This window comes from Zootermopsis nevadensis, unplaced genomic scaffold (genome assembly GCF_977971745.1).
Source record: "Zootermopsis nevadensis isolate Lab colony 2312 unplaced genomic scaffold, Znev_1.0 Znev_ptg000017l, whole genome shotgun sequence".
Lineage (NCBI taxonomy): Eukaryota > Metazoa > Arthropoda > Insecta > Blattodea > Termopsidae > Zootermopsis > Zootermopsis nevadensis.
In genome coordinates this window covers 2,397,769-2,415,616 of record NW_028259149.1, presented here as the reverse complement: position 1 = coordinate 2,415,616, position 17,848 = coordinate 2,397,769, and the positions used below count along the sequence as shown (strand labels likewise).

Sequence of the window (17,848 nt, the reverse complement as noted above, 5' to 3'; positions counted from 1 at the left end):
CTTGTTGACAATCACAATTAAATACATTGTAACAAAATATTTTGTGACTAGAGCAAGGTGCCAGGTCAGTGCTGTTTCACATAAGTGGCTGCTAGTCACTACCGATTTGCATATCATCCATTTCTTTAGTACAAAACACTGGGAAAATCAAGGCACAGCATTTTTGTGTGATAAAGAAACTTGGCATTGGAAGTGTTGATACTAGTTTATATATGTAATTATATCTGCATCCAGATGTCTGTTGATTGTTAGGGTGTCAGTCTGTCTACACAATAACTTTTTATTATAGCCTCAACATTTATTAAGATCCACTAGATGAGTCGACCTTAATTGGCCATCTTCAGGTGGCTCCCTTTAAGTGCTTGAAACTACTTTGTATGACTGCTGACTTTTGTACATATTTCCTCTTGTTTGCATCACCACTTAATGAACTGTGCCTTAAGCAGCTTATCTTGGTTATCTTGGTTAATAAGTCCATTCTACTTCAGACACAATTCGTTAACTGGTTAAGTCAACACCAGAAAATTTGTGTGCTATACAAGAGTCATATCTAGTAGTTTTGAGCACTTAAACAGAAACATCAGAAGATGACAAATTAAGGTTGACACATGTATTGGATCTTAATAAATATTGAGACTATAATAAAAAGTGGATTTGTAGACAGACTGTCAAACTAACGATGTCTGTTGCCTGTAAGATATTGCACATTCTATTGCAGGACCGAGTTATGCAGTGGATTCAGCATGTTTATCCAGTTCATATGCGTTTGAGCAGGCATATAGAGCCATTCTTGATGGATCTTGTGACTCTGCTATTGTGGCCAGTGCCCAACTTTGTCTTCATCCGTATCTGTCTGTTTACTTTTCTCAACTCGGTGTGTTAAGCCCTCAAGGCAGGTGCAAAGCCTTTGATAAGGATGGTAAGTGGCCATTTTGTGTTTAATGTAATGATACTTCTCAGTGCTTTGTCTTTCATATGTGACCCTATCAAACCAGTCATGGTATTCAACACTATTCGGCACTTTAAGTGTGACAGGGAACTTTTTATCATTACTTTATCACTCAATGAGTAAGGAAATTTACATCTGAGAAGGTGTTGAAAGTTACGATTGTGTGGCCATGATTCTTGCTTTGTAGTTAGGAGGTCCAGTGTTTGAATCTCAGCTCAGAGGCCAACTGTCCTGAGTAACGGACCTATAACTTGGGAGAGGAGGCTTTCTCAAACCCATGTGAAATGCTGTCATTGTTTTGTGTGTAAAACTCACCCCTACATTTATGCCAGAGTTATAATTTACATCTTCATGTCTGTGACATTGATCTGAAACTGATCCTCATTCCTGCCAACAGTTTTTTCCACCAGCATCTTCGTGAAATCTGGAGAACTGTCCAGTAGGTACAGCTTCCCCTCCCGCCCCTCTGCCTCATGTTTAAGTGCCAGTTCCAGAGCCAGCAGGCCACCAAACGAGTAGCCCAGCAGAATGAATGGAGCACGCGGCTTCAGGCGGCTCTGTATGTGCTGCCGAGACAAACAAGTGGGTCACTGTGACAGCTCATGTTAATAACGTATGACATTAAAACTTTCCTCTGTATTATATTTACCTTGTACTGTAAAGGTTATTATAATAATGGTCACAAGGGAAACAGTAAGCCTTGTATGATTAGAGTAAATGAGTTATGAATACAGAGATGTGATAAGATAAACAACATGAAAGAGCATTATTTGCGACACACAAGCACAGACAGAAAAATAATGCTAAAATGATTATTGGAGAAAAGTCTGTAAAAACATAACTTTGATTTAGTTGACTCAGAACAGGGTCCAATGGCAGGTACTTGACAATATGGCATTGAATTATGAGAGTCTATGAGAAGTGGATAATTCCTTGATCAGCTAAGAAAATATCAACAAGGACTCTGTTGCAAGCAGCTACTTAGATATTTCCAACTTCAAACAATAACATTCACTTCTAAAATTTAATTAAAACATTCTGTGGAAATGTTTTCATTTAATGAGATTACAGCAGCCTCTTTTACGTACTGGCAATAGAGACTGTGCCATGACATGAACCGTGTGGCCACTGCTGCTGTATCCCAGCTGCAGGCAGGTAGGCAATTGAACCACGTGTAAGGCATCCTGCAAGAAACATAAACACAGATTAAACAATTGTGCCTTGTTCAGTGCAGGGAATTGATCTGGGTGCAAAATTCCTGCAACCTTCGACTACGTCACACGAAGAGTTCAAGGGGAACGAAGGCGCCATGTGCCCTATTCATTTCACCTCTGACACCCCAACCCAGATTTCTGGATTCCAACGATATTTTCTTTTTGTCTGTTTGTTTGTGACTGCAAAAAACTCGGAGATATTTTGCGACAATCAAGCTCAGGTCAGGCATGAGTCAGAGGTCCGTGGTCTAACTTGTGCTCAAAGAATTTTCAACCGACAAAAGTTATGATTGAATGTAACCACACTCTGACATCGGGAGGCTCCCACCTTGCAGAATCTACACCCCTGAGGACAGTGGGTTATCGTACTGTGTCAGGCCCAGACAATCACCGTACGCTATTCAAGATTACAGAAAATCATATCCTGATAAAGGGTTGCAAAATACCCGAAGAACGCACATATGAGCGCATGAACAACGATTTTCACTCCAACAGATTCTTAATATGTCAAATGTACCAATGTCAGTTAAGGGAATCAGATTTACAAAATGAAGTACCCGTTAAACTGAAATCAGGAATAAGAAAAGGGAATACCTGAAGGGCAAAATTTCAATGGTTGCAGGACCCAAACAAAACAAATGCGGATAATCTATGTAACGTGAGACGTGAGGCTAGTAGAACCTTTAGGACTAAGAAAAGGGAATACCTGAAGGGCAAAATTGCTGAACTTGAGACAAATAATAAGGAAAAAAACATCAGAGACCTGTACAGAGGCATTAATAACTTTAAGAAAGGATACCAACCCCAGACCAATTTGGTAAAGGATGATAGTGGCAATTTGCTTGCAGATCCAATTGAAATAGTGAATAGGTGGAAAAATTTCTTTAGCGACCTCTTAAATGTTCATGAGACTGGTGATATTAGACAGATTAAAATACATACAGCTGAACTGATGGTGCCAGAACCTAGTTTAGATGAAGTTGAACTAGCCATTGGGAAGTTGAAAAGTTATAAATCTCCAGGAATTGATCAGATTCCAGCCGAATTAATTAAAGTAGGTGGCAAAGAGTTACATATGAGGATCCTTAAGCTTATTTAGTTAAGATAAGATGCCACAACAATGGAAGGAATCCATAATTATTCCTGTTAATAAGAAGGGGGATGAGACTGAGTGTGGTAATTACCGAAAAATTTCACTGCTATCTACCTCATACAAAACTCTATCAAACATTCTTTTGGCAAGACTAACCCCATATGCGAAAAAAATTATTGGGGATCATCAGTGTGGGTTCAGACGAAACAGATCAACGATTGATCAGATCTATTGCATTCGTCAGATACTAGAAAAAAAATGGGAGTTCGGTGGGACTGTACATCAATTATTTATAGATTTCAAAAAAGCCTATGTCTCGGTGAAGAGAGAAGTGTTACATAATATTCTTATTGAATTTGGTATACCAAAGAAGCTAGTGAGTCTAATAAAAATGTGCTTAAATGAAAACTGTAGCAAAATTCGAGTAGGTAAATATTTATCTGAGACATTCTTCATCAAGAAAGGTCTAGAACAAGGAGATGCTTTGTCTCCCTTGCTCTTTAACTTTGCGCTAGAATATGCTATCAGGAAAGTCCAAGATAGGCAGGAGGGTTTGCAATTGAATGGAACACATCAGCTATTGGCATATGCTGATGATGTTAATTTATTGGGGGACGATATGAATACAATAAAAAGGAACGCAGAAGTTTTACTAGAGGCTAGTAGACAGGTGGGGCTAGAAGTAAATTCAGAAAAAACTAAGTACATGTTAGTATCTCGTCATCAGAAGACAGGCGGGTAAAATTATCTTAGGGTAGCTAATAAGTCCTTTCAAAGGGTTACAAAGTTCAAATATCTGGGAACAACAATAACAAATCAAAATGACACTCATGAGGAAGTTAGGAGGAGATTAAATTCCGGAAATGCTAGCTTCTTCTCAGTTCAAAATATTTTGTCTTCCCGTCTGATTTCAAAGAACCTCAAAATTAAAGTGTACAAAACAATAATTCTACCTGTTGTTTTGTATGGGTGCGAAACATGGTCTCTCACTCAGAGGGAGGAACACAGATTGCAGGTGTTTGAGAATAGGTGTTTAGGAGGATATTTTGGCCTATGAGAGAAGACGATGGGGTCTGGAGAAAACTGCATAATGACGAACTTAAAAATTTGTACTCCTCCCCCAATATTGTTATCGTGATTAAGTCGAGAAGAATGAGATGGGCGGGGCATGTAGAGCGCATGGATGGGACAAGAGATGTGCACCGGGTATTGGTGTGAAAGCCTGAGGGGAAGAGACCGCTGGGGAGACCTAGACGTAGGTGGGAGGATAATCTGAGGCAGGATCTATGGGAGATAAGAGTTGAGGGAGACTAGATTCTGTTGGCCTAGGACAGGGTCCAGTGGAGGGCTTTGGTTAATTTGGTGATGAACCTTCGGGTTCGGTAAGCCATCTAGTTAGTTAGTTAGTTAGAGATGCAATCTGTTGAGGAAAAAAAGATCTACATTTTAAAATATTTGATGAAGCCTTGTGTTGCCATCTGGGAGCCTAATATGAAACTGAAGTACCAGATATAGCCAGCGCCGATGGATCGACGCCAGTAATGTTTTAACCAATGCTGCTTGCGCTGATGGATTGGCGTTCTGAAAAATTAAGGGTTTGCAGTGCAACAAATACAATGTGTTCGATAATGCAGTCAAACGCAACTGTCACTTTCTGGCTGTCGGCTGGAATTGTGTGATTCACTGCAAACGCTAAAAGTATTTCCCGATATTTCATAATTATATTTTTTATTATTTATTTGACTGCAAATGGGTTTTTACCCGGTGGCAGTGGTCCTACAATAAGACACAACAAAACATAAGACAACAAAAACAATAAGAAACAACAGAACAATGAGACAGAACAAAACAATAAGACACAAAAAACATAAGACAACAAAAACAATAAGAAACAACAGAACAATGAGACAGAACAAAACAATAACACCAAAAACATAAGACAACAAAAACAATAAGAAACTAAGTGAGACACAACAAAACAGTAAGACAAAAAGACATAAGACACAACAAAAACAATAAGACACAATAAAACAATGAGACACAAAAAACATAAGGCGCAACAAGAACAATAAGACACAACAAAACAACACACCACACTCAAAATAAAACAACTCATAATATTACAAAACCATATAACCTAAAGTACATAACTTAAAAATTAATACCAACTAGACATAAGACAGTCATCACACGTTTCATCAGGACCTTCGCTTCACTTCACTACACTTATGAAGCCTTCCCATCCTCACCCCAATTTACCCCCCTTCACTGCACCCACCCATCTATTCCCTTCACTTCACCTCATTTATCACTTTCCTAACCTTCTTCCTAAACGTACTTGGTTTACAGGAGAGAGTCCCTAAAACCTCAGCAGGTAGCTGGTTCCAGAGTTGGATGGTCCTATTTACAAAGGAATATTTTCCGATATCTGTTCTTTGTTTTCTGCTCCTAACTTTCCGAATATGATCGACCCTGCTCAGGTAGTATGGCCTTTGCAATCTGTCACCTACAGCTTTCCATGCCCGATCTCCCGTGTACGCCTTGAAGAGAGCACATATTCGTGCTATCTTTCTACGCTGTGCCAGGGTTTCCCAGTTCGAATCGCTCCTGTGATATGCAAATTTACATGCTTTATTTTGCACCCGTTCTAACGCATTTATCTGCCCCTCCCTGTAAGGATCCCAGCACGCCGCCCCATATTCCAGAACCGGACGCACTGTGAAGTATCATTCTATAAACAACAGCATTAACTGATCTATATTACAGCACTTCCTGTCGTAAAATCCATACATGTTCAAGATGAAACCCATTCTTACGATCTTTAAAAATCAATTTGTTGCAAGTCAGAAAGTTTATCGCAATGTCAGTCTGTCTTTGCAGTTAAGTTGAATCGAGAAAATGCGATGGCTTTCTCAAAGTCCTTAAAAATAATTCTGGACATCCAATCATAAAAGTCAGCATCCAAGACATTACAAATGGAGGGCCCAAATCCTTAATTTTTTTAAAATTACTTTGTTACAGAAATGCTGTTTGGATCTTAAACAGTTTTAAAGAGTTTTTCATGTTCTTATACTTTCTGACACATGGTCTCTCACTCTAAGGAGGAACACATATCGCAGGTGTTTGAGAATCGGGTGTTCAAAGGCGTCGTTAGATAAATTATAAATAAATAACCTATGCAGTTGAATAAGCATTATTAAATAAACTAAGAAGGATGTACGAGGTGCGATCAGAAAGTTTCAAGACTGTGTCAATAGAGGGCGAACCGGATGTAGTACGACCTTCTGCCTTTAGGGGGTGCGGCCTAAATTCATAGTGAATCAGTGTGCCAGCCGGCATCATCGAATTAGCATTTGTTTCTTAGTTACGGGCGTTTTGGTAGTGCATTACACCGACCCTCCTGCGATTTCGGAATGGCGGATTTTCATGAACAAAGAGTGTGCATCAAATTTTGCCAAAGACTCGCCAAAACGGCTACGGAAACCTATGAAATGCTAAAGCAAGCATTTGGGGAGTCCGCAATGGGTCGTGCACAAACTTTTGTGTGGCATTCACGTTTTAAAAATGGCCGAACCTCTGTCGATGATGACGAGCGTTCTGGACGACCATCTTCGAGCACAACGCCCGAAAATGTTACGAAGATTCGGCAGGCCATTCACGAAGATCGACGTCCTACCATCAACGACTTGTGCGACATTGTTGGGATAAGCTATGGGACTTGTCAGCTGATTCTATAGGAAGAACTCCACATGCGACGCATCCTGTCTGAGGACCAGAAGCAGAATCGACTTGACTTCTCGTTTGTCAGGAGCTCAAAGATCTTGCAAGAACCGACCCCAACTTCCTTTCTAAGGTTTCCTCTATCTAAAGATGAAAATTCAGCTAAAGGGAAGGAGATTTGAGACGATAGAAGAGATCCAGGCAGAATCGCAGATGGTGCTTGACAGGCTGACAAAGAAAGATTTCCAGGGATGCTTCCAGGCTTGGCAGCGGCGCTGGGATCGTTGCGTTCACTCCCAGGGGAACTACTTCGAGGGTGATGGATGAATTTAATACCTGAGATAAGTGTACGGGTTTTTATAGGCGCAGTCTTGAAACTTTCTGATCGCACCTCGTATGTTTCACCTACTGACACCGTGAGTAAATGAATACCAATATAAATTTTTATAAGTTCAAGAGACTGTTACATGTCGAGTGAAGAAGTTTGTTGCTTTATTAATTTCTAGATATACTTTTCAACATTACCTGATAAATATCAAGAGCGTATTAATTTTTTTAAATGTTACTTGCATGTACTAAAATGTAAAAATGCCCAAAGGGAAGGGACAGCTGGGAAGAACTAGACGTAGATTGGAGGATACTGTTAAGCGGGATCTAGTTGATGGAGATTGGATTTTGCAGGTCCAGGACATGGACCGGTGAAGGGCTTTCGATTATTCGGTGATGAACCTTCGGGTTCCCTAAGCCATCCACTTAGTTAGTTAGTTAGTTAGTTAGTTATACTAAAATATATTATGTTTAACGTGAAATTCAATTTCAGACTTCAATAAATTTGAGTATGTTTCCCTTTTAGTGGCGACTGAACCATTCGCGAGGCCCTGGCTGACAGAGATTAGCGAGGACCCATAAGAAGAAAATACACTAAAGACATTTTTAGTGTTCTCAAGCATTGTAGCTCTCTAGCTAATACTGACACACGATTCAAGTAAGTCTCTCTTCTTTTAGTCGCAAATCCTTATCACTGGTAATTACTGAATTAACACCAGAGTTTAATAGTGACAATGTGACCCAACAGTACACAGTCTGCCGTCAAAAACATCTTTTCATGGAAGGCATTTAAAAATTGCTCATTCTCCTCAGGCTTTTAACAAAAATTTCCTCAATTTGTACTTCATTATTTTTGGTCTTAAAAAGTACGGCAACAATTAAAGAGAACAGCAAATCCGGCGCGAGGCCCTGGGCGTCCCCCCCTCCCCCCCGCTGCTTCCATCATTTCTTTCGCATTGTTTACGATTAATTTTCATCAACAATCACAACAATACCAGTAACACGTGCAGTTGCGAATATAACAGTGCAACAGAAAAGAGCATTGTTGCTTTCGAAACAGGAATTGAATTGTTTCGTCTCCAGTGTTACATAAATAAACAAGTATTAGTGACGAAAATGGCAGGATTTGTGTTGGAGAAAATGTTTCTGCTTGCAAGACGAATTATTCATGGCTTCAAATCTATTTTTTGGCAACTACCAAGCGGAATGATCGCGGACAGCAGTGATGGATACAAATCCGAAGAATGGTCGCTGCCAGTCGTAATTTGTGTGGAAGAGGTTAGTCACTATAAAACATTCCAGAAAAGGAAGAATCCATGCCGCAAAACACATAGTTACACATGTTTCGAAATTTTGTAATTGAATGTCTGTAGACCACAACACATGATATATTATGAGTATTACATTAAACTTTTCCATTGTTCATAAACGACGCAAAAAATGATGCGTCTGTTTTTAGCACAATAAAATGGAGGCATTTGTAATCTAGTTTACGTGTTTTCTGCAGTGGCCATTAAAATGCATAAATATGCGTTTTAAATGTTTCTTTTTTTCTTGACTAACTCATTCGTGTGTCGGAAACATATTAGCATGGACACATATGACTTCAACTTATTACATACTGATAATTGAATGCAAAATATAGCATACTTGTCGAAATACCTCCTTACCTGTTAAATTCAAAGAAGGATTATTCACAACAGAAAGCGTCTATGTTACGAAATAAAGTATAGATCTTTGTAAAATGAAATTCAAAGCACCAGACTACTTTTTCATAGACATCTGTTCCTACACGTTCCCTAGCCGCTCTTAATTATTTCCGGAAGCATCCTCGCTGCTCTGTTTGTTTTTGCGTATGTAACAGAATAACGATTTGAATATTGAAAAATATTTTTGCAAAACGTTAATAAACGTCGTAATACTTATTTTGAAATTCTTATCACAACAGTAAGATTTCACGTTCCCACAGCGGTGAGCATAATGATTACATCAACCTGATATATTACACAGCGAACTTATCGCTCTGATATAAACACCTCTAAAACGTCGCTAAACTTCTACGTTCCTACACGGCGCAGTACCCCAGAATATTGTCATCTTCACTCTCGCTACAATGCTCCTATGACTTAGTATTCTGTATTTTTTTATTTATTGTTCTGTCTGACGACAGGTCCATATGAACAGGATCCTTCCATCCTTTTCTCGGACTGGGACCTGTTCATATACGTTCTTGGCAGATGATCCAGAAGTGGTTTGCCATTGCCTTCTTCTGTGTGTGAATGGAGTAGTTGTTGGGATGCCACGGAGAAACCGGGGAAGCCCCCGGAGGAAAACTCCGTGTTGCCTAGACCACGGCCTTGCCCAACACAAGTTATAAATTCGGGCACCGCCGGGAATCGAACCCGAGACCCTAGGATTACAAGAGTATTCTGTATAACTGAATATTGTTTTTAAATTTCAATAGCGTCCGTCTAGAATTCCTTCCACATGAAATGCATGTCACTTTTCGGTAATAATATGATACCCGGCCACAACGTCTTCTTCCTCGGGGTTCGTAGTGCTCACCAGGTGAACCAGAATAATTAGCTGTACGAAGTCATTCTCCGACGTTATATAATTACCGAGACGTGCACAGGCTGACATATCGGGTTTCATACAACAAGAGGCAAGCTCAGTCGATGCGAATTGAGGCACAGCCTGACATTGTCAGCGCAACTCTTGAATCTAGAATTATACGTTGCTGAAGAGACAAAGCTGTTATGACCAAGATAGTCCACACGGTGGCAAATTACTCCTGCAAAAATATTAATCTTTGTCACAATTGAGATCTTTGCTACATACCAATAAGTATAGATATTATCGTGTTTACTTGAAAACTAAATCCATAATTTTTCTGAACTATTTGCTTAAGCATTTAACAAATTCAGATTATGAAGATGGGAAATAATCAGTTGTAGGATTTTCTCAGCATCGAAATTAAGTTCATATTTTAGTATACGCAGATGAGTTGTGTTGTGTCCGGTGAATAATATGGTGAGTGTTCAAGAAAGGCCTAGTAACATAGTTTATTAGGTTTTTAATACCTCCACATGCTTTTCGAGAATAGATTTTCGTAATGAATCTGAAGCTTGGGCAGTCCTTTCCTGCATTACCTCGTTCGCATAACGGAAATTACAGACATTGAATTCCAAACCCTGAAGTATGGCTTCATCATGTTCCGTTGGCTCCATCTTAGGGCTGTAACAAAAGGGCATTGAGGCACATTCATAATTAGGAAAATTTACATTCTGTTATATTTACCCGCAGAAGTTCATTTAAAAAAAACATGCAACTTTCAGAACACAGACTGTTCTATGGGACATCAATAATTTTTATTAATCCATAAAATATGATTTAGTAAATTTCTTACCTTAGTTCATACTGTCTTTGCTCTTCTGTTTTCATCACCTGGGATATCTGTAAAAAAACAAAACATTCTCAATACGTCATGACTTTAATTTGTTTTACAGCGTGTGATTGCGAGCTGTCTCTCCTGCAGTGGTGTTAAATGGGATATGAGGGTCATCGCAAATAGTCCGTTATGCGAGATGCAAAGACAGAAATGGCCTTGAGGGCAGTCTCTTTATGACCTTTGGGAAATTATTCACAAATTCATTGTCCATAAGTTTTTGTCATTGGCGTTAATATAAACTTTGTTGATACACATTGTGATTTAAGAATTTGTATCAATTTTTTTCTGATTCAATTTCCAGTCAGAAACATTCGGTCTTTACTGATTGCATTCTTAGTGGTTATAAAGTTACGAATATGTGAATTTCAAGAATGATTGGTATTTAGGTAAAATTATATACTGCGTGTTCAGAAAACACAGTAAAATTGAATTAGGAAAATGTGAATGTGGCTTAGCTTTCCTTCCTCGATTCCACTACACAATTCACATAATATAATAAATATAATTCTAACTACCGACAACAGTGCTGTTGAATGCTGAAAGTATTAGACATGTACGTACACTTTTTAATGCAACACACATACAGATTCCTTAAAGACAGCTGCCTTTGGAATGTTCGGTTACTGTTACAGAGCTTGAAGGTGTGAAATATTTGTAGTTTGCAGATTAATGCCATGCTTTGTCTCAGGCAACTAATCGCTTGCATACTGTCAAAATATAGTGAATGAGTTTTATTAAGTTTCGATTGCATTATAATTACATCTATGGACCCCACGGTTGAGGTTACTTAAGAATGACATATCATACATGCAAGAAAGTTTGATATTACATTATTCAAATTCTGTGTTACTGAAAAAAATCATAATGCTCCTAACAAATACTGATAGCAAAGTGAAAAATAGAGCATAAACAATGTATGATTATGCCAACAGCTACAGTCTGGGAAGGAAAACGGGACATCAATTTCTAATATTGCTGCTGAAGGTGCATCAATAATGGAGGAGGGTCAATTTTATACCTATGTATGCAGGGATTCACAATCCTTCACCACGTCGGATCTTTGCCACACACCAGTGAGTACAGATATTATCAAGTTTACTTGAAAAGTGAATCCATCATTTTTCTGAACTCTTTGCTTAGTGAATCTGCATGTGTGTTGCATTCAAAAGCGTACGTACATGTCTAATACATTCAGTCTTCAACAGCACTGTTGTCAGCAGTTAAACGTTTATTTGTGATTGATGAATTGTGTAGTGGAATCGAGGAAGGAGAGCTAAGCCACATTCAAATTTTGCTAATTTAATGTCACTGTGTTTTCTGAGCACACAGTATATCATTTTTCTGTAGTTTACTTTTTTAAGTTCTAACGTAATAAGGCTATCAGCATAACACGTGGTCATCTTACGCTACGTTATGTACCTGTAACAACAAATGACATGATTGATCGAAGATCTATCAAATAAAATTTCTCAAAACAAGTCGCTTTAAGAAAAGTAAGATATAATAAAGTTCATGGCCTTTCTTTGGAGTAATATATTTCTCTACAATTTACACAATACGGAGTGAATAATTTTACATTCATTCATTTATCGTCACTTGTAAAACCTCATGGAACTCTTGAAAATTAGAAAAATAGAAGATAGATAGATAGATTATTTCTTGTTAAACTGTGTTGTTCTGTTGGCAGTCAACTAATCCCTATCTCCGGAGATAGGGATTAGCTCTATCTAGTGGGCCCAACTGTGCAGGAACCTGAGACGGAGATGGAGTCCCACCTCCGAAACGTCGTTTTACGTTTTTTATTTTATATTTTACTAGACGATGAACAATATCCAAGGAAACTTTTATTCAAATGACTCTTCACCATCGTCAAGAAGTTTTAGATTTGATGTAAATGGTTGTATTCAAGTTCTTGAGGATTACAAATTCCGTAGAAAAATGAGTATCCATGCTGACTGTGGATACTTGAAACATGTTATAAAATCAATTGCAAATTGTAAGAACTTGTTTAATAAGACAGCTTACTTATGTAACAATAATTCTTGAATTTCACGTACTCACAACTTTATAGCCACTAATAATACTACCCATTGTGATAGAATGTTTCTGACTGGAATTTCCCTCAGGAAAAATTGATACAAATTCTTGAATCACATTGTGTATAAACAATATTTATATTAACACCAATGACAAATATTGATGGACAATGAATTTGTGAATAATTTGCCAAAGGTCATAAAGAGAATGCCACCTAGGCCATTTCTGACTTTTCATCTCGCATACTGGACTACTTATGACTACCCTAATATCCCATTTAACACCCTGCAGGAGAGACAGCTCACACTTAAAAGCTGTAAAATAATTTAAGGTCATGACGTATTGAAATTGTTTTGTTTTGTTGCAGGGATACCAGGTGATGAAAACACAAGGACAAGGACATCATGTACTACGGTAAGAAATATACTAATCATGTTTTATGGATCAATAAAATTTATTGTTATGCTATAGGACAATCTGTGTTCTGAAAGTTGCATGTTTTTCCTAAATCGACTTCTACGGGTAAATATCACAGAATGGAAATTATCCTGATTATGAATGAGTGTCAATGCGCTATTAGGTTGAAAGTTGTTCTACGCAACATGTTTTATAATTTCAATCTGAATTTTTATTAATATACTACTACAAAGGCCGCCACGGTGGTCTAGCGGTCAGAACACTAGCCTTGTATTCATGGGGTCCTGGGTTCAATTCCCGGTGGTGCTCAGATTTATAACTTGTGTTGGGCAAGGCCGTGGTCTAGGCATCACGGAGTTTTCCTCCGGGGGCTTCCCCGGTTTCTCCGTGGCATCCCAACAATTACTCCATTCACACACAGAAGAAGGCAATGGCAAACCACTTCTGATCATCTGCCAAGAATGTATATATATGTATGAGCAGGTCCCTGACAACCTGAAGAGGATGGAAGGATCCTGTTCATAATATATGGACCTGTCGTCAGACAGAACACTAATAAATAATAAACTACTACATGCTTTCACCTTAACAGGTCATCTTCAAGTGGTTCCATTTAAGCGGTAAAAAATAGTAGTTTTAAAAGCTAAATTGTATACGGATTTCAGTCAGATAATATTCCGTTTGCCACATTGACAAACACTGAGACCATAATAAGAAACTTGTTCTGTAGACGGTCTGCCAACCTAAATATTATTGTGTAAAAGAATGCTTTCCTTTAAACTTGTGTCAATATTATTTTGTTACAGACCTGAGTTTGCACCAGCAATAGTCAGTGTACACAACCCTCAAGTTTTGCAATCGAGACAATGCGCATATTAGGAGTGGAGCAGAGATGTACTGCCTTGGCTTCAGTATCAGTTACAAAATCTATTCTGAAACACGTGGAGAAGATGTGGAGGTATTAAAAACTTAAGTGACCAAGTCTAAAATACCAGGTCTTTCTTAAACAGCTGGTAAATTATTCAACTAACACATAAGTTACCTGCATATACAAAAATATGAAATTGATCTCTTTGCTCAAAAAGTTATAAGAGTTAATAATGTGCTAAGCCAGACACCATCATCATAATCTTTCTTTTAAATACAATGTTTTGTCAATCTGATAAAAGTCAAGATGAGCATGCAATTAATGATTCTAATGTTATCCAACTTTTGGGACCTTTAAATTAAATTTCCTTCATGACGTAGGCGTACAAAAATAACGTATAAATACTCAACTTATTCAGAAAACAAGGTGGTTGGTGTTCACCTTGGAGGAGCGAGGAATTTATTTTGTGTATGGAAATGAGTTTTTGTCTGTTTCTGTGCATGATGTTGAAGAATAAACTGTAACTAATTGTTTGTCTTTTCCTTTTTAAAGAATCGTGTTTCCAGAGCATCCAATGCAAGTGAAGAACTCAGAAAAGGAAAGTGTAGCACAGAAGATTCATAATAAATTCAAACTACTACTACTATTACTACTACTACTATGGCGTAACAGCCCAAAATCGAGCCCTAGCCTCCTCAATAAATTCAAACTAGCACTGGCCAAAGTAGCCAAGTCCAAAATTACGGTTTGCAGAGCATTGAACCATAATTTATTTTGCAAAACACAAGGGAATTACGCTTTGATCTTCTTACCGTGTTGGTCGGCAAATTAATAGCTCTTGACAAACATATAAATGATTCCATGACCAAAGCCCACATGAAAATTCCGCAAAGAAAGAATCCCACAGTCATAAATGCTCACATGAAAAACGCTCACACTGAAAAATGCTCACACGGATAAATCCTTACAAGGATAAATGCTCACACGAACGAATTCTCACACAGAAAAATGCGCACATAGAAAATATCTCACATTCACCTATCCTTGGTCCACGTTGGCCAAATTTGAATTTGTAAACTACAAATAATGTGAGAATTATTCTATGTTCGTATTTTTCTGTTTGAGCATTCGTCCGTGTGAGCATTTATCCGTGTAAGCATTTTTCCGTGTGGGCAATTATCCGTGTGGGTATTTCTCATGTGAGCATTTATGACAGTGTGTTCCTTTCTGTGCGGAATTTTCGTGTGGGCTTTCTTCACGTGCGCATTTATCTTTTCACCCACAGAAATATGTTACTTCTTCTGGTGATGTGTACAGAAATGTAAAGTGACTTATTTAAAATACTTTGAATTGTACTGCAATAAAGCATAGGTAACATAAGTAACATTTTTCCATTGATGTCATTTTCAGGAACAAGAACAAGCAGAATGTTTTGATTTTGCTACAGACCAATGTTTCACAGACTTGTTTGTTCACAGAATATCAAACCACAACTAACATTGCAGATATAAAATGTACATGGATAAAGGCAAGGGGAAGAAAACAACTTTCTGTAGCATACTTAGAAATTCTGAAAAGAAACGTTAAACATTTATTACTGCAAACTTTTCCACTATTAACAATAAACGTAATGTAAGATAGCTGGATTTTCATGAGATGCCAACGATTTGACAACTGAAGACACTCTCATCCTAAAAGATAAGAGTGAAAATAAATTCATCAGACGAATGAATTGCACGGAAGAAGCGGGAAAAGAGATCGAGGTCGACCACGAAGAACATGGAAAGATAAATTTGAAGCCAGAACCGGTATTAGTGCCTAATCCTTGACTATGATGATGACAAGAAAACGTGTCAGTGGAACCACGGTTCTAGAGAATTTGACGTAAATACGTTTATACGGAAAAGAAGTTTATATTTTGGCTTTATTCTAAATATTTCCTTTGTACATGTTTTACAATTGAGATAAGTTTGTTTAAGACATTGCTTATTTAACTCGAATTAGTTACGCTGTGGTAGCTGAATGTAATGTAAAGTAATGTAATGTAAGGTAATGTAAGGTAAGGTAAGGTAATGTAATGAAATGTTTTATAGGTAACAACAATGCTAAGTAAACAGATGACGTTTCCTAGGTAACAGTAATGCCGAGCAAACAATTGACGTTTGCTAGGTAACAATAATACCGAGTAAACAATTGACGTTTCCAAGGTAACATAACAATGCAGTTACACTTTTTCGTTTCACTTTTTGCCGAATGACACTGACCCTAAAATATAGACGTATTTACGTCAAAAACAAAAACCCTTTCAAGAATTTCATAAATAAAATTACAATAATGAACTCATGTGAAAAATATTTCTGTCTGTCCATCATCTCACCTTTATGACATAATGTAATGGAATTTGATATGATATAATATATTGACAGAGCATGAATATTGTCCAATGGGGATGTGTTTTTTGTTCATCTGAAGAACTTATTTAAGGGTTCCCAAAATTTTCAAAACTGGGACCACATTCATCCCTTGTAATTGATTTATTGGCTGCAACTTTATAAAAGATTATAACTCATTGAAATGCCATAGCAAATTATTATTAAATATGTTTCTAAATTAGCCCTACTATTGCAGACAGTTTCACATATTACTCAGTAATTTACTTTAGCAAATTGGGTAATTGGCAAGACAATGAAACTGAATCTCATCTGGGACAGAGCATAAAATGTGTTTGTCTTATGCAAGTCAGAACTTACTAGTTACTTTGTTTTGTCATATTCTAAACACTTAAATGTGTGTATACAGAAGTTTAAGGAAATCAACTGAATAATATAGTTGAAGATGTGCATAAAATATTAAACTCCATGGAGCAGTCTTTTCATTAAGCTGATAGTAGGCTGCTAAGTTGGTTAAAATTTTGACCCTCTGTAACTCTTCTTAACAAACAGATGATTAATTTTTATTAAACTTGTCTGAATTCTATAATGAAGACTTTCATCACCATGTTTCCACATAACATAATCTGTTTATCTTATAAACATCAACAGGTTGCAATATATCTTAATTTAATCACTTACTTTTGTATGCCGATATCTAGCCCCACAACTGAGACATAATGACCATGTAGAAGAGAAACTTCTCAGATGTATTCAAGCTCAGTATTTGATATAATATTTTGGTCGCATTAAATTATCAGATGTGTCTTTCGAATATACATATTCCAAATTAAAATTATTGGTTGATGAAGTTTATTTTAATTTCATATAGTAAAATATATTTTATTATTCAGGCTTGAAACAAAAAAGATAATAAACACACATATGTTGGCCATTTTTGTCATATCAGGCTCTACTAAAAATATTATTATGAAACTGTTATATTTCCAGGTGTGTCATTACTTAAGTGTTATAATAATACAGAAAGGGAATTAATGACTTTATGAATGGTGGACATGTGTAATTTGTATTAGACAAAGTAGCACTGTGATCGATTCTTCTGAGAGGTTTTTGGTTTTCCCCTGTCAATATCAAATTCGCTTTATTGCTGTATATTATTATGACAATTAAGTGATAACACAACTGCAGTTACAATCTGTTTCATAACATTATTTTGTACTTGTTTCTTCTCCACGAGCCACAAGCAAATGAATAAAGAAATGTCAACCCTCAATTTCAACTTCCGCAGCATCTACTAAGGGGGGAAATACGACAGTTTCTACAAATTCATCTTCTGGGTCTCAGGACAATTTTCTGGTTTGTGACCTTAGTCAATCAGATCA

General features: G+C 37.3%; 2 protein-coding genes and 1 long non-coding RNA gene across 5 annotated transcripts in view; 2 read left to right on the top strand and 1 right to left on the bottom strand.

Moving 5' to 3' along the window:
- Positions 1 to 33: 33 nt before the first annotated feature.
- Positions 34 to 1,484, top strand: LOC147873621 (uncharacterized). Its single transcript, XR_015535448.1, has 3 exons — positions 34 to 64; positions 719 to 919; positions 1,347 to 1,484. It is a non-coding gene; the product is annotated as an uncharacterized LOC147873621 (long non-coding RNA).
- LOC110828575 (uncharacterized) overlaps positions 913 to 17,848 on the bottom strand; it is a 90,795-nt gene continuing 73,859 nt past the window's right edge. For 2 of the 3 annotated variants that reach the window (XM_087350077.1, XM_087350078.1), the window contains 3 exons: positions 10,713 to 10,759; positions 2,038 to 2,133; positions 1,382 to 1,515 (listed from right to left, as the gene is read on the bottom strand). In XM_087350077.1, the coding sequence (XP_087206203.1) occupies positions 1,497 to 1,515; positions 2,038 to 2,133; positions 10,713 to 10,759 (162 nt within the window). In that variant the 3' untranslated portion in view covers positions 1,382 to 1,496. Of the gene's footprint in view, positions 1,516 to 2,037; positions 2,134 to 10,712; positions 10,760 to 17,848 lie in introns of all 3 variants that reach the window. The other variant, XM_087350076.1, reaches the window with a different exon arrangement.
- Positions 8,364 to 15,456, top strand: LOC110828573 (uncharacterized). Its single transcript, XM_022061395.2, has 5 exons — positions 8,364 to 8,581; positions 11,687 to 11,827; positions 13,159 to 13,205; positions 14,015 to 14,166; positions 14,629 to 15,456. The coding sequence occupies exons 1-4, from the start codon at positions 8,420 to 8,422 to the stop codon at positions 14,085 to 14,087; spliced, it is 423 nt and encodes a 140-aa protein (XP_021917087.1). The 5' UTR covers positions 8,364 to 8,419; the 3' UTR covers positions 14,088 to 14,166; positions 14,629 to 15,456.